General features: G+C 32.7%; 1 protein-coding gene across 1 annotated transcript in view; it reads right to left on the bottom strand.

Moving 5' to 3' along the window:
- The window catches only part of LOC117235209 (BTB/POZ domain-containing protein 6-B), a 34122-nt gene extending 19674 nt beyond the window's left edge, over positions 1–14448 (bottom strand). Inside the window, exons 1-2 of the mRNA XM_033497029.1 lie at positions 14279–14448; positions 13883–14067 (exon numbers count right to left, since the gene is read on the bottom strand). Of these exons, the coding sequence (XP_033352920.1) occupies positions 13883–14067; positions 14279–14433 (340 nt within the window). The 5' untranslated portion in view covers positions 14434–14448. The remainder of the gene's footprint in view (positions 1–13882; positions 14068–14278) is intronic.
- Positions 14449–15182: the final 734 nt, after the last annotated feature.

Genomic DNA, 15182 nt, shown 5'->3' with positions numbered 1-15182 from the left:
ACGAAGAAAAGGATGAATGGAAAAAAACGGCGCGGCGGATCGAAATAAGAACGTGCGAGTGGTCGACTCGTAGAGCCTTGAAACCATAATCAACGTCTCGTACGCAGAATGGTTTTCGTCAAGACTTGGGGATCGCGCTTTAGTTGTACACGCGTCACTTCCTTTTTTTAACGTGAAAAAAGAGACGGAAGTTTATACGTGGTATCCGTCACTCATGCACATACGAATTTATTTGTTACGGATAGCTTCGGCGTATGTATGCAAATTAATATACTTTTCTAAAAAGATCTAAACGGGACCTACTGTGATTTGATTAGATTCAAATATTTTGATTCAGCTTTGAATATTTTTGCATATTGTGTTCGTTCGTTTAAATTGTCCGTAAACGTATAAAAACCCACAGCCATAATTATAAATGATGAGTTTCATGATATCGTAACTTATTGGGTTGGCAATTAAGTGATTACGGATTTTGTCATTAGGCGGTAATGTAAAACACGATAGGATACAGATAATGAAGTAAGAAAATTGTAAGTGTTTCGAGAATTAATTAAGAATGAATTAATCTTTTGGTGCAATTGATAATAAACGTAAAGGATAATGATATGTTTTCACGTGATATTGTAATAGTTATATGCGCACCGTTGTTGTTTTCTTTAGTTACTTCAGTTTAATAGAAATATCATTTTGTACACTCTTTCTGGGAAACGTAATACTTTAGATGTTTAGATTACTTTGTTTCTCTGCTGAAAAAGTATTCAAATTTTAACAATTTTTATTTATATTCCTATATGAGTCTTTTTTTTAGAAGCTGAGTTGATTAATTTCATATCTGGTAAGTTTTTGCGAATAGATTGTTTCATATAATCGACAGAAGAACAAAAAAAAGGCAAGATTAACGAAAGAAATTTTACAAGTAAATTTTACAAATTACAAATCATCCGATTATCCTAATAAAATTTCTCAAACGACAAATGACCATATAAACTGCCACGAGTTTGTTTATAAAAGATACCATTTATAACACCATCGTTTTATGAGCAAATTGTGCTCAACAAATTTTCGAATCTAATTTAATTTATTCTAATGCAATTTGAAAGAAATTAATTTCTTTCTTAATACTATATACAGGGTGGTTGGTAACTGGTGGTACAAGCGGAAACGGGGTGATTCTACGCGAAAAAAGAAATCGAAAATATAGAATAAAAATTTTTCGTTTGAGGCTTTGTTTTCGAGAAAATCGACTTTGAATTTTCGCTCGGTACGCGTGTGGTACGTTATAACGGATCTCACTGTAGATCGTTGTCTCGATGGAAAAATTAAAAAAAAAATAAAAAAAATTTTTATTCTATATTTTCGACTTCTTTTTTCACCCCCTTTCCGCTTGTACCACCAGTTACCAACCACCCTGTATATATGTACTTCATCGGTTAAAACAACATGATTAAATAATCAATACAACTTTATTTACACCGTATGGACTAAGTTAAATGTAATTACATACATGAAAAACTATAATTTTAATTATAAGTTACAGAAAACAACGCAAGAGAAACTCTTTGATTGCATTGTATTATTTATTATACATAGTATACATGTAATAGTTATTTTCTTGTACCCAAGTCGCGTCATACTGCTCAGAGAAGAATATGTAACATATTATTGGATTCTTTCGAAACAATGGACGAGCATTAGCTGTCAAAGAAGAATGTGAAGAGGGTAAGAACTGGAATATGTAACGAGAGCATATCTTACGACAGGGTGAAGCGGAATTATCTGTTTCGTATTTCCTCGACCGTATTGACGATGACCAAAGCCTAAACTAGTCGAAGATCGTCGATAACGAGAGAAAGTCAATGACATAGAGACTTTGTTTGGTCCTTTAGGAGCAACGCGAAGAGAATCTCGCGTGCCTAAGAGAATTCTAAATTTAACGAAATAAGACAATTGGATAACAACGTTCGAGACATCTTGGAACAAGAAAGATAATATAAATAAAACAAATTAATAAATTATATTATCCTTTGTATAATATATCTTCAAAAGCGCTGTATAAAGCGAATAAATATTATTCAATCGAAATATTCAATACAGCAATTTCAACGCACTTTTGAGATGAAATATTGTGAAATTAAATTAACACGCGTTGAAGAAAAAAGAAAAAAGGAAAACGTTGCATAAAAACATTGCAGACTTTGGCTAATCTTTTTATACGTAGGGTGTCCCAGATTTTTCGACCAAACGTTGTCATTATAATCTATAGACCGAGATAAGGAAAAAAGTCGTATAAATGTATGTCATTGAAAGCATTGTTAAAAAGTTATAACAAAAAGCGACGAAATGAGCGGAAACGAACGTGCGTTATTACAGTACAAAGTATAAATAGATCAGGAATATTTATATCTAATCAGAGGTATAATTAACACAATACCTTTGCATGATACTTCTGTAATTCCAGCTACAATTCCATTTAAAAATGTTTTCTATTCCTGTCAATACGAGATTGGCAGCGGCAAAAAATTGAATTTATTACTCTTTGTAACATTAAGTTCTCTACGTTACATTAAGTCCTCGTCCATTACTCGTTGAAGCTAAAGTCATAAAAGTGTTACGATACCTTCGATGATTACTACTAGACGTAAATATTTCTGATTTATTCATACTTCATTCTTATAATAATATGTGTGTAATACACATAATAAGGAACGCGTGTTCCTTATCGTGCATTTCATATATCGTCCCTCTGTTAGAATTCTTTAATAATTTTAGATTTCAAGTTTCCTTTTTTATTTTTCTGAGTGATAACTGTCGTACACTCTGTTTTCTACTTCTATAATAAATATAGACGTATAGACGTATAAATGTAGACGTATATAGACATATTCGGTGACATATGTTCGTACGATACTCTTTTCTATCTTTACCCACAGAATATACTGACAATGCTTGACCGGAAAAAGATTGGAACACACTGTACATAAGATAAGTTTTATAATTACAGAGATTATACATATCTTTATTTGGATATTAAATATCTTTGGATAATTAGAATGTAAATATAAAATATAACACAAGAATAACGCAAAAACGAAATCAAATAAAAATTTCCACGTTGTCAATGTCGCAAATAAATATCAAATATACAGCAAACATTCGTCCCCTGTATTCCATCTAATTATACAATCTTGGATTAAATACAGATGAACTATAAACATAGAACAGATATTTGATTCAGACATTAAGGTACAGAATATATAAAGTTGGAAATTATCGTTCTGGACAGATACAAATGAACTAAAGAAACGTATGAATTAGACATTCACGCAGAAAATGTGTTCTAGTAATTAAACGAAGAATTCATCCAACGACGATAAGTAGCGTACTTTGATAACTACCATAAAGTGGTACATTCAAGAAACGATAAAAGCTGTACATTCATAACATCGTTAAAAACGCATCGTGAATTGAATCGTCGTATGAGAAGACTGAGGGTTTACAATGGCAAAACGTACGAGAACTACTTGTTAATAGGATTGCAGTGTATCGGTAAATCCTTGAAGAAACCATGTCTTTTTCCAAGGTCCCTAATATCGGATTAAACGAACCAGGATATTCAGTACCTGATGGAACAATATCTTTTTTGTTCTCTGACTTGCGGAAGACTTATATGCTTGTTACAGTTAGGTGTATAATTATATTTTCACAAAAGGACAGAGTTATTATTCAATTTATATATTCCGCTATCGTAAAATTGTTACGAACTGTTAACATGGTGCTGTTTCGAAAAGATCGTACCTACGTGTCGCGTTATTATTATCTCTTTAATATGTTTTACGGTTAACGTTTCACAGCTATGATTAAGAAAGTCGATTTATAATAAAAGTGTATTAAAAGTTAATTATATTAGATTTGTATATATAGGAAGAAATTAGTGACAGTAATGATGGTAAAAATTAAGTACTCTAGCATTTTTAGAGAACGTTAGATCATATATCATTGTCTTCAATATTCATTTTATATTGGAATTTCCAAAATATGATATAGAACTTTAAGCTGTAATTTATAAATTATATCAAGTATTCAAATTGTTATTCAAGAACATGTATATCAAATATTCAAACATTAAATTTTTCTCCACAAGTTACTTTACAGGCTATAAATTATTCAGAAATTAATTTATAAATCAGGTATAAATTGCTAACATAAATTAGAATTAAATATCTCTAATGAAATGATAGAAAATTAAATAAACAGTATACATTTATCAACGTTTGAACAAAATTTAAAGAAAATTAGAATATTTTTTCCTTAGTTTCCTTATACTTTGTCTATACAAAATTTGTTGCCGTAACTATTATCATCATAAATATACAACACACGGTATTACAAAGTGCAAAACATATTTTCTATACCGTGTAACATCTCCATAATCTTTATTTAGATGTCGCATATATAAATTTATTACATAATTATTATATAATTATCTGAAAACCAAACGAACTTTCTTCAACCCTGATTCTTAATTTCTATAATTTCTTGGACTCCATCCTCACCTTCTCCATTCGCTTCTTCGTCCGATTGTTTACTCCCAAATCCAAATAATCGCATGTTTATCGGATCAGCATCGATTCTCTTTACGTGATTCCTGTAGAACGCGAACGTAGGGGAAACGATCCATTCGCTGACAAACCACAGCACACTACACGCGAAACAGTCGAGAAGTTCCGATATCATCAAGTCGCGACACGATAACGGTCCATATGTCGTTAATAACTCGCGAACGTAGTTTAAATTTGATCCCAACGAGAAAATGTCTTAGAAATAAGGGATTTTTCAAGCCTTCGGCTGCAGCTAAAATTAATCATACATATATTTCAAAATGGAGGTCGAAAAAAGTCTTTTGTTTTATGTTTTTCAAAGACAAGGTTCAATTATTAATAATCAACTTCTGTCGAAGTCTTTACTAAACTCATTTATTTAATTTGCATACAGAAACAATTATTTTGTTCGTGTATGATTGCCCAAAATTCGCATTAGTGGTTCTTTATGTACCAAGAAATCTCGAATATGAAAAATATTTATATAGCGTAGCAAATATAGGACACTATATTTAACCTTAATTATCAGTTCTTGTTAAATTTATTATTAACTTCGGTTATTTAGTTTATACGTGTAAACGTTTCTTCTTTATTCATACATAATTGCACAAAATTTGTAATTGACGTTTCTTTGTGCACTAAAAACTCTTAAACATAAGACAGGCGTGGAAAAACAAAAAATGGAGATAGTCTACTTTAACTCTTAGTTACCCTTCTTTGTCAAATTCTTCGTTAAATTCATTTATTTCATTTCCGTGTATATTCTTCCTTGCTTATGTACAATGATACGTGTAATTATCGAAACTGGGGTTAAAGATTCTTCATCGCAAACTTCGAAACACAAAACAGATTTACACATCAAAGAAGGTTATAAATTTAACAACACACTTAACAAAATATCAGGTAATTTTACTAAATTCCCGCCATAGAACGTTTACGATTGATAAATACATAACTGACAATTAAAGATCGACAACATAGCGTACCGTAACACTGCTATCTTGTGACAATAGCAACGATATCTCACAGTTTATCAAGCACAAGTTCCAACTTCAATCAAAGAATTACATACGAAACGACTACAACCCACTGATTTCTTTGTAGAACAACAAATGTATCAGACTTTCCCTTCACAATAATAAAACTCAGACTTTTTTCGAAAATAGGAGAAATATTGAACTCTGTAATTGTCAAGGATCATACGATTAGTAGAAGCGATACTAGCGTCGCTGTTAAAACACGTGCCGCGCGAAATACACTCGAAGAATGAACCGACTGGCAGTAAGTCTATGCGCTTTTGTGGTTTCAAAAGCGACCACCAGCATCCTGTCTACAAGGAATCACGTGATTAATCTTTTGTACACGCACACGTGGTGGTATGGGTATAATGTGTCATATACGTGTGACGTCCCATTGCAAGAGGTTAGAATGGAATAAACCTCACTGACCGATATTCTTTTTTCCTGCTGTTCGATCATTAAAAGACGAAGCATCATTAATGGGAATCCTGGAAAAAATCGCGCCACGTAATAGGAAAGAGAGAGACGGAGAAGAAAGTTAAGGAGAAGCTGAAGAGAGACAGAAAGTGGTAGAAACCCAGTTCCGAAGGGAAGTTCTTGTACTATTATTCATAAAAGTGGTTGGAAAGTAGGGGAAGTTTCATTCTAGTGGAAATATTTTACTGGATTTAATTCTAGGAGAAACGGATTTCCTTATGCATTTGGGACTCTATAGTCGAAGATATTAATTTCTTTGTTATAAACTCCCGACTTTTAATCGATTAGAACAATCGACCTATAACGTACAACGTAAAATATATTACATGTAAGCGATTATAATTAAAGTAATAAATGAAAAGAAATGGATATATGATTATGTTTCCCTCTAAATATAAGTCAATATAGAAGAGTCTTTTTATAGCAAATAAAATGGGGGTATAATCTAAATATAATTCATAATTGTCGCATTTCGTCGTCTCTTTGGTTAATTTGCAAAAACACAAGGAATATGAAACTTGTCACTTTGATAATTGTTTGATAATTGAAAATAGAAGATATTCTATATTACGCAGAAAAATACTGTATGTCTTTTTTTAAACGATTTGTTATACATATATAATGTACACTGCAGCTTATAAATATTAGGGCACTCGGTATAAATGAAATATTCCTCGCACCTTTTATTTTCTAATCTATTTTACTACAAATTTATCATTTCATTTGTGTCGTATGTATTTTATAATATAAAATGTTAAATAAAGTAAAATCTGCTAGAGTTTTCTGTAATCACTAAATTGCTTGTGTTATACTGAGCTTGTACTCCTTTAATTCGTCATGCAAGTATTATGTTATATTATGTAATAATCTATACAAATGTATAATAATCTATGCATAATATAGTTACAGAAATTACAGCATAATTAATCAATTCGTTAGGAATATCAATCGTTTGAAAGAAAAATTCAATGTTCTTTCAATTTTTCTTTCATGGATAAAGTTAATAATAAAGTTAGGTAATCTTTAAGGAAGGAAATATTGATAGAGAGCAATAAATCTGATAACTGATACATTGTATTATTTTAGTGTTAAAAATGCACCGTATTATCTATCTATAACGATAAAGCGATGAGGTCACGAACAATTGCATCTGTTTCCATGGAAAACTAATAAATATTACTGTTCAAACATTTGCAAAGTGTCATATGACAGCTGCAATTACCTATATATTTGATGGCTGGCGTGTCCTCATTATCTATTTATAAAGCAATGGTTAAAAAGTTTCTAGTGACATAGAAAATGATGATATGCCTAATGATATTCACATTTAAATGTCTTAAAATTTTTTAAATACCATTTATGTTCGATCGAAAGATCATAAAAATATCTTTTACTTAGAAGGGGATGGTTTCTATACTGATAAAAAAAAATTGAGAATAAACGTTTTTTTATAAACTCGTAAATAAATTCAAATCATACTCCTTGGGTATTGTCCGATTTTTCAAATTTCATTAAATGCAATTTCGGTCAACCTACAGAAAATCTATCACATAACTTAATTGGATATTTTCCAACTTTTTTATTGATATGTATAAATCACATGCTATTTTAAATAACGACAATAGCAACAACAATAATAAAAGAAAAAAGTAGTCAAGATCTGATGACTAAAAGGAAGAAGAAGAAAACGAAGAGATAAAAAGATAATTGTTTATAGAAACACGTTGTACTTTTAATATAAATTGCTTATCAAGGTATCTGGATGTAATATGAAAGTGACGATTATTATCGTCTCATCTTACCATATTTGATATTTCGAGTTTACATTCGAAGCAGATTTTGTAATACAACCTAATTAATACATTCGCATTGTTTGAACGTTAGTAGACACGACATCCCTAGCTTATATCACTATGAAACCTCAATGATGCGAGAACATAAACAGTTTGCAATATATCGACATTAAACGTGCCGCAGAAACGCACACGTATTGATGAGTAACGCAACATTGCTGAAAACCAGATTACGTGGCAACGAACTGATGTAAATTAAATCGTCGCATCAAGCACGAACTTGCAACATTAGTTATATTCTCGCTCGATGAAACAGTGTTTCCAGTAAGATGACAAGGAGTAGGATTACACAACTGTTCCGTCTATTATGATACATTTGAAACGACCTTGATACTAATATGCAATTCGTTTAAAATATCCTATTTCATCAATACGAACTCTGAAGGTTGTACGACAGACGAATAATTTCCAATGACGATCGGTTGATCGTAAACTGGTAAAACGTATTATTAATGTTTCGATTGTTTTAATTAAAATACCTATATCGATAATAATAACCTGGGTTAATAATTTAGAAAAGTAAATTAGATGTTTATTGTTGTACAAAGGTGTTTAGTTATTTCTATGTACGGTAGAACTCTGTTGATATGTATGAACCTGTCGAGGGGCAAGTGTAACACGAGTTCATCTATTTCTCTCCACTATCTGATAATGTTTCGTTGAGTAAATGGAAGTTCATGTTCACATAGAAGGATTCCATGAAACATTCGCTGTCAAATACATAATAATATTGCAAACTTGTATCAATTACAGAGCACGAGAGCGTGTCACGTAACGCGTACCCTACTGTTTATATCTTGTTGTTAGACTTTAAGTGAATCGAGGATCGATGGTAGTTCAGATAATAATAAGAGCTCAAGTTGAAATTCAGATAATCAGGCACTATTGCAATTTCGTTTATACAAACGAAGTTCCACTGTATATACATTTGGTTGATAAGATATACTGATAACAATGATTTGAAGTAGCTAAAGACTATAATTAACGTTTATCTCGCAAGAGTTTCGAATATTCGATAAAAGAAAAAAGGGAGAAACGGTAAGGATATAGCAAGACCGGGAATGCAAATGTGTTTAACGCGATCGATATAATCGCACCTAAGCAGATTCGTTTGGATCTCGACGTCGGGCACGTTGCTGTCTAACATTTTCGCAATTTCACGTCAATGAGTCATAAGACAAAATTGCACGTGATACGGCGGGAAAATACACCTCGTTTGCAAACGTGCGTGTTGGCCTATTGCTCGAACATATCTTGCAAATGATCGACTTTTTCACATGTGACACACGCCTGGTAATTTCACGTTTTTACCTGAGAACAGCGCGCCTAACATGCGTAAACCGCGAAGCGGCGCGATCGTTGTCATTCTCGCTACACCTGTCGAGTCGCACACGCATCGCGTGTGAAAGCCGCTTTGTTTCGAGGAAAGCGAGTCTCGATCGATGGAATTCAAATGTAACGAGAACTCTCGTTTACTTTTCGCCATTTCGCGCTTGCGTTTCATCGCTCGCTTATCCGTTGTCGTTTTAATCCTCGAAACAACTAGTATCGAAGGAAATCACGTTGATCCCGTCATGGGTTTCCAGCTGCTATTTACCAAATTCCAGCTGCTACATAGTGTTTTAAATTTCAGACACGAATAAAAATATTTATTATTAATTGTATTTAGGATCATGTGCAGAAATTTCGCTTCTCTAAGTAGAATGTGTCATATATACATGCACTACGTCGGACAAATTTTCTTTGCTTGTCTACTAAATTGTTGCTAAATACGTATACGATCATGTATACATGTGTAGCTGTTTAATTCTGTTAATGTATTACTACACTATATATAATCATCGTATACGATCATATACGTATGGCCATCATTTAATGTATTTAACGTATTACTACACCATATGGTGAAATGTCCCTGTAATCCCAATGGTGAAACAAATCACCCGATTAGAATATCATTATTATTAGAATATCATCGTATTATTCGATTTAACAACGAAAATTTAGGATGTTTAACAAAGTAACGAGAACACAAAAGTATTGCATACGGAATATGTAATAGAGGCACAGGAAAGAACACAAATTATTGATATGCAGCTATTTGTAGAACTTCGTAGCAATTAATAAGCTTTGTTATTAAAATTGCCTCAATTTTATTCACACGATAGCTTTACTTGTCACGCGTTGATTTAAATCTACATGATTCATGCGAACCCTTTGCTTGTGATTGATTGCTGTTGTTGGCAATGGTGCTTTATTCGGCACTTGGGGTGGTTTGATATTAACTCTGAATTGGAATCATTGAGTTACAGGTTACTACCACAATTATTAGTTCGAGTTAAAGTAAATTACGATAAAACTCCGTTTATTTCAATCCACTGAAGGATAAACAATCTACGCAACGAGGGTTCATAAACAGTTCCACATTACGTTTTACATTGAAAGTATTGATCTTCTAAACTCTACCGATTAAATATTTTTTACCCTTTTTCGTGAAAATTAGAAGCCCTCGAAGTCTTAGACTCATTTCTTTTTTCAACATTCTATACGTATATTTCATTTTATAATCTACACAAGTCAGATTTCTTAATACAGAAACAAATGTTGATTTATTGACAATCATGTTTCAAACGTTTATCTTTAAAAGTCTTGGACTCGTTCTTGGACTCGACGTTGCATGCGTATACTTCCTTTTGGCAACTACAAAAATCAGGACTCTTAATGGTTTAACGAACCAATGTCCATTCATTCTCAATTACGTTTCGAAAGATCTCAGGGAAGAGAATTTTTTCCATCGGAATAAAAGTTGGAGGAATATTGAATTTTCATTTGAAATCTCTGAGGCAACCTCTTTAAAGTTTACCGTTGCTACCATCGCGTGATCAATACTCTCTGCTTGGTGTACAGTTTGCTACGGAGGTCTACATTCTCTGCCAATCCCTCACCCTCAGCCGGAGAAGGAGGAAAAGAGGGTGTACGCTCCGGTGCGCAAAATCCGCCACTGATACACCACAGTAACGATTTTATCGCTTTCGAGATATGTCTCTTCGTCATTTTCCAAGAACCTGATCAATTCCTCCCTATGATCGGCGAACAGAAACAGATTTCCTCGATGTACGTTCGTTGGCGATTATGATAAAATTGATCGTTAATTCAATATTTATAGTTATTTCGATATTAACGTTTGTTGTAGCATTCGTAACCAATCGTATGATTACATGAAAGATAAATTCGTTTCGATCCATGCGTTACAAGCAGATTACGGATGTTCGTGAAAATTTATGATTTCATAAACGTAATTATAGGAATGAAAGGAAAACAAAAATATATTTTCTCCAATATGAAATATTTGAGTACTTTCGTGTACTACGTGTATTTTCGTACCTTAAAGTTCTTCGTACACGCACAAATATCCGTAATCGAATTATAAATAAACGATCTACGTGTTATTTAAATGCTAAGTTGCTTCAGAGAGAATATTAAAAAGTAGAAGAAAGAATAATATATATATATTTTATTTTATTTATAATATTACATTTTATAACGTAACTGTTATTTAACGAATTTTAATCTTTTTTTTTTCGTGTTCCAGAAATACAAACTCTAATCGTTTAAAAGATATGAAATAAAACATATTGATATCTAAGTATTTATAAACCTGTCATTTCTGGTTCTTGCAATCTATTCGAGTAGGTAGGAAAACATTGAGTAGTTTAAGTGGTACACGCCTACGGTGATCAGACAACTGTTGGTAAAAATTATATCTCGTAATTATACCGTCATCGTAGGGGAACGGCCGGGTTGCATTTTGCGATAGACTATCAATTACCACAGATAGAAATCGATGGCAACAAATAGAACAATTTATAACTTGTAAAATTTTAAGATACGAAAAAATACAAAGTACCTTTTAAATGTATAAAAAATAATATATAGTTTGTAAAACAATAAAGTCGAATCTGTGTAAAATTTTTCTGGAAATCTGTCATAATTTTACGTTATAAAATTTCGTCGATTAATTTAATTCCCAAAAAGTATCGTAATATTAAATATTAGCTTTTTTCAAATATTTCTAACATTAAATATTAATTCTTTGAAAGCAATAACATATGAGAAAAACTCTTCAGATTCTCAAATCTTTTCCTACGTAAGGAATTCCAGTTCGATACAGTTGTTCTGTGAATGGAATTTTAGACACAAGAAGCCACTGTGTTTCCATATTTCCTCGGTATTTGAAAACATGTATCGATTATTCCCGTGATTCTAAGTATTCGCATTCGATATATCTTGTTTCTTTCACGTCATCAATCTTACGAATCCGTGACTTAACCCGTAAAGGAGGAATTCAAGCTGAAATAATAATGTGTGCTTTCATGCGTGCTTACAGAACCGTAAAAACACGTTATGTTTTGCTCTCTAGGAATTATTTACAATCGCTAATCTACCAAAAATATTAGAAAATCCTGATATTATATTCAGAGTAGTATATTATTATTCAAAATTACATGAAAGATTCTTAACGAAAATAATTCTATTTATTAATTCACCTGGATATTCGTATAATTTCGATTTATAGAAATTTATCAAGAAAAAGAAAAAAAAAATTAAGAAAGAAAGAAAGAAAAAGAGTAAAAAATGCTAGAATTTTTCAACGACAATTCGATCGTATCTCACATTGTTAATTAAGTTCGTTTAACATTTGTACGTATTTACTAGTGAATTTATAGCCTTCGTACCGCCTAACAAAGAACTTGTTTAACGAGCGTCCCAAATACAGAAAGTAAACCTGTGGAAGCGCGGCAATTTGCTGTGTTAATCTTCGGAAGTAACGTCTAGTCCAAAAGAAAACATTGTGGATGCGATTAAAATAATCGAAAGAATAATTATTGACAATTAAATCGTGCTTGATAATAATTGCTAAACGAGTTTAGACGATAATTTCGCGGAAATCGAATGTTTATTCTCGCGACCAAATATTTTCGTTGTCGTGGTTCATGAAACGTGTAAAAAATTGAAACTTGTATTGGTATTATTTTAAGTACTAGTAGCGACATTATTTTTCAAAAGTAATTAAAAATATAATTCCTACTATCTTGAAATTTTAATTAAACCGTCGAAGAGGAGTTGCATCGTTGATTGAAAACCAAAAAGCACGGTGTTTAACAGCCCTTTTAAGAACTATAACAAGCTTAAAACGGTAACTAGAGTATAACGAGATTAAAGTTGAAAGAAGCGGTTAGCTCGGTTCAGTGTTTATGGATATATTAGAAAGCTCTATTCGTTTCATATCGTAAGTAAAATTACGTGCATAAATAGAAGTTAACATTTTAACGTTGATTTCACCAGAATTTCACCAGATATTACATCCCAAAAATCTGTTTTATATGGAACGGTTTATGAAAAATGACTAATAGATACGTTCGATAATAAAACGATCACGGATAGACCGATAATTTCTATGGAATAAGAAAGAAAAGAAATTGATATAGATGCTCCTAATTTATTTCCCGCGTAATTTAACTTCGTGCTACTTCACTCGCTATCACAGACCTATCTAGAATTTTTATCACGGATCTCGACTGTCGCAGGCACGTTGCATCAATATTCTACGAACTCTGTAAAAGTTGTTGTCTAAAGTAAATTCAGTTTATTGAAACAAGCGTATCGATATTTATCTGCCGATCACGTGCCATTCGAAAGGACATTGGAATCGGTTCACTTTCGCGATTAACGTTCCACCCTATGCACAATGACTGCACGACATCATTAATCTATCGTAACAATCGCACGTGACGCACTAGAGATTCATTTTTACGAAAACATTCGCTTCTCGTTTCTCAAGAAGAATATGTTTCAATGAAAAAAGACAATGGCCACCTGAAAGTTTGTTTAACAAAGAAAAGGACAACACTGAGCACATTTCACATTTAATTACCTTCTTGTGTAAACAGCAACTGCGATACGCACACGCTCCTATCGGTACAAATTCCAGCGGGAAGAATATTCCTTGCAAGCACAGACGAAGAACATGCACCTTCGATTGCGTCTTCAAGATCACGCGCTTCAAATTCGCATTCTTTCTGCCGCGTTTCTAATTCATCTGTCTCTGATCCACTCACTCTAAACGATATCAACCGAGTTATCTACATTGAAAACGTTCCCTCGTACGTTTCCGTTTTACGGGAGGAAATGTTCCTCGGGAAAAAGGAAGAATGAAACTGTGAACACCGTCGCGGATTTTAAAGGGTTCGTTTGCTCATGGCGACCGATTCGACGAGACGAGACGAGACGAGACGAGACGAGAAACAAGGACTAAAAGCTGGATGCGCACCTTCGAGTTTTCAGGCCGATGAATCGTTCAATGTGCTGCAAGCTCGTTTTTTCGTGGTGCGAACATAATACCGTACGTCTTGGCCGATGACCAAGCCTGCAATGAACATATAATTCGCACTGAGGAACCGATGCCCCGGCCACCAGACGTATCATTGGCTATACATAGCACGCGTCGCGACGCGCAGACGCCGGGCATCTCTGCCCTTTTGCTATAGTTCGATAAACAATTTCACTGTTTCGTATTCGCCGACTTGCCGATGGAAAAATGCAAAAAGGAAGTATTAATACGAGGGGATGACTCGCTGTACGATTAGGAAGCGATGAATGAGTTTAATCGACAGAGATTTGCCTCTGCGTCAGTGAACAGATCTTCTTCTTCTTCTTATTTAACCCTTTCGAGATTCATTGGACGACGTATGTCAACTTTTCATTTTGACAAAAATAATGTAATCTAAGGTAACTTTGTTTCTACAGACTGCTAGATCGTTACGAATTTTTCTTATTAAACATCTAGTAATATAACAGTAAATGCTATTTTGTGGAAACTAACGATACTCGATCTAATTTTGTTTACAAGCATTATATTATTGCATAGGAATGAGTTTGGATTTTTCTTTTTTAAAGCAAATAAATATAATTAAGGAAAATACGAATTGGACATGTTGAAAAATTTGCTGAATGTTGTTACATAGAATACATAATTATTAGTTATACATTTATTAAACAAATAAAAATTTATTATACGTACGAACCTACAGTGAAGTTTTCTTTTACTTGTTGTTAAAAATGCAAAAAGTTTTTTCCCCTTGTTTCTTTTTGTTTTATAAAAATATATATGGTACGTATATTTAATATGTATTCGTTATTTAGAATATAAAAATTATTATTCTTTCTTTGATCCA

Source organism: Bombus vosnesenskii, unplaced genomic scaffold (assembly GCF_011952255.1).
Source record: "Bombus vosnesenskii isolate JDL3184/JDL3185 unplaced genomic scaffold, Bvos_JDL3184-5_v1.1 scf7180000013314, whole genome shotgun sequence".
NCBI lineage: Eukaryota > Metazoa > Arthropoda > Insecta > Hymenoptera > Apidae > Bombus > Bombus vosnesenskii.
The sequence above is the reverse complement of the archived record's forward strand: the minus strand, read 5'-3'. Positions and strand labels throughout refer to the sequence as shown.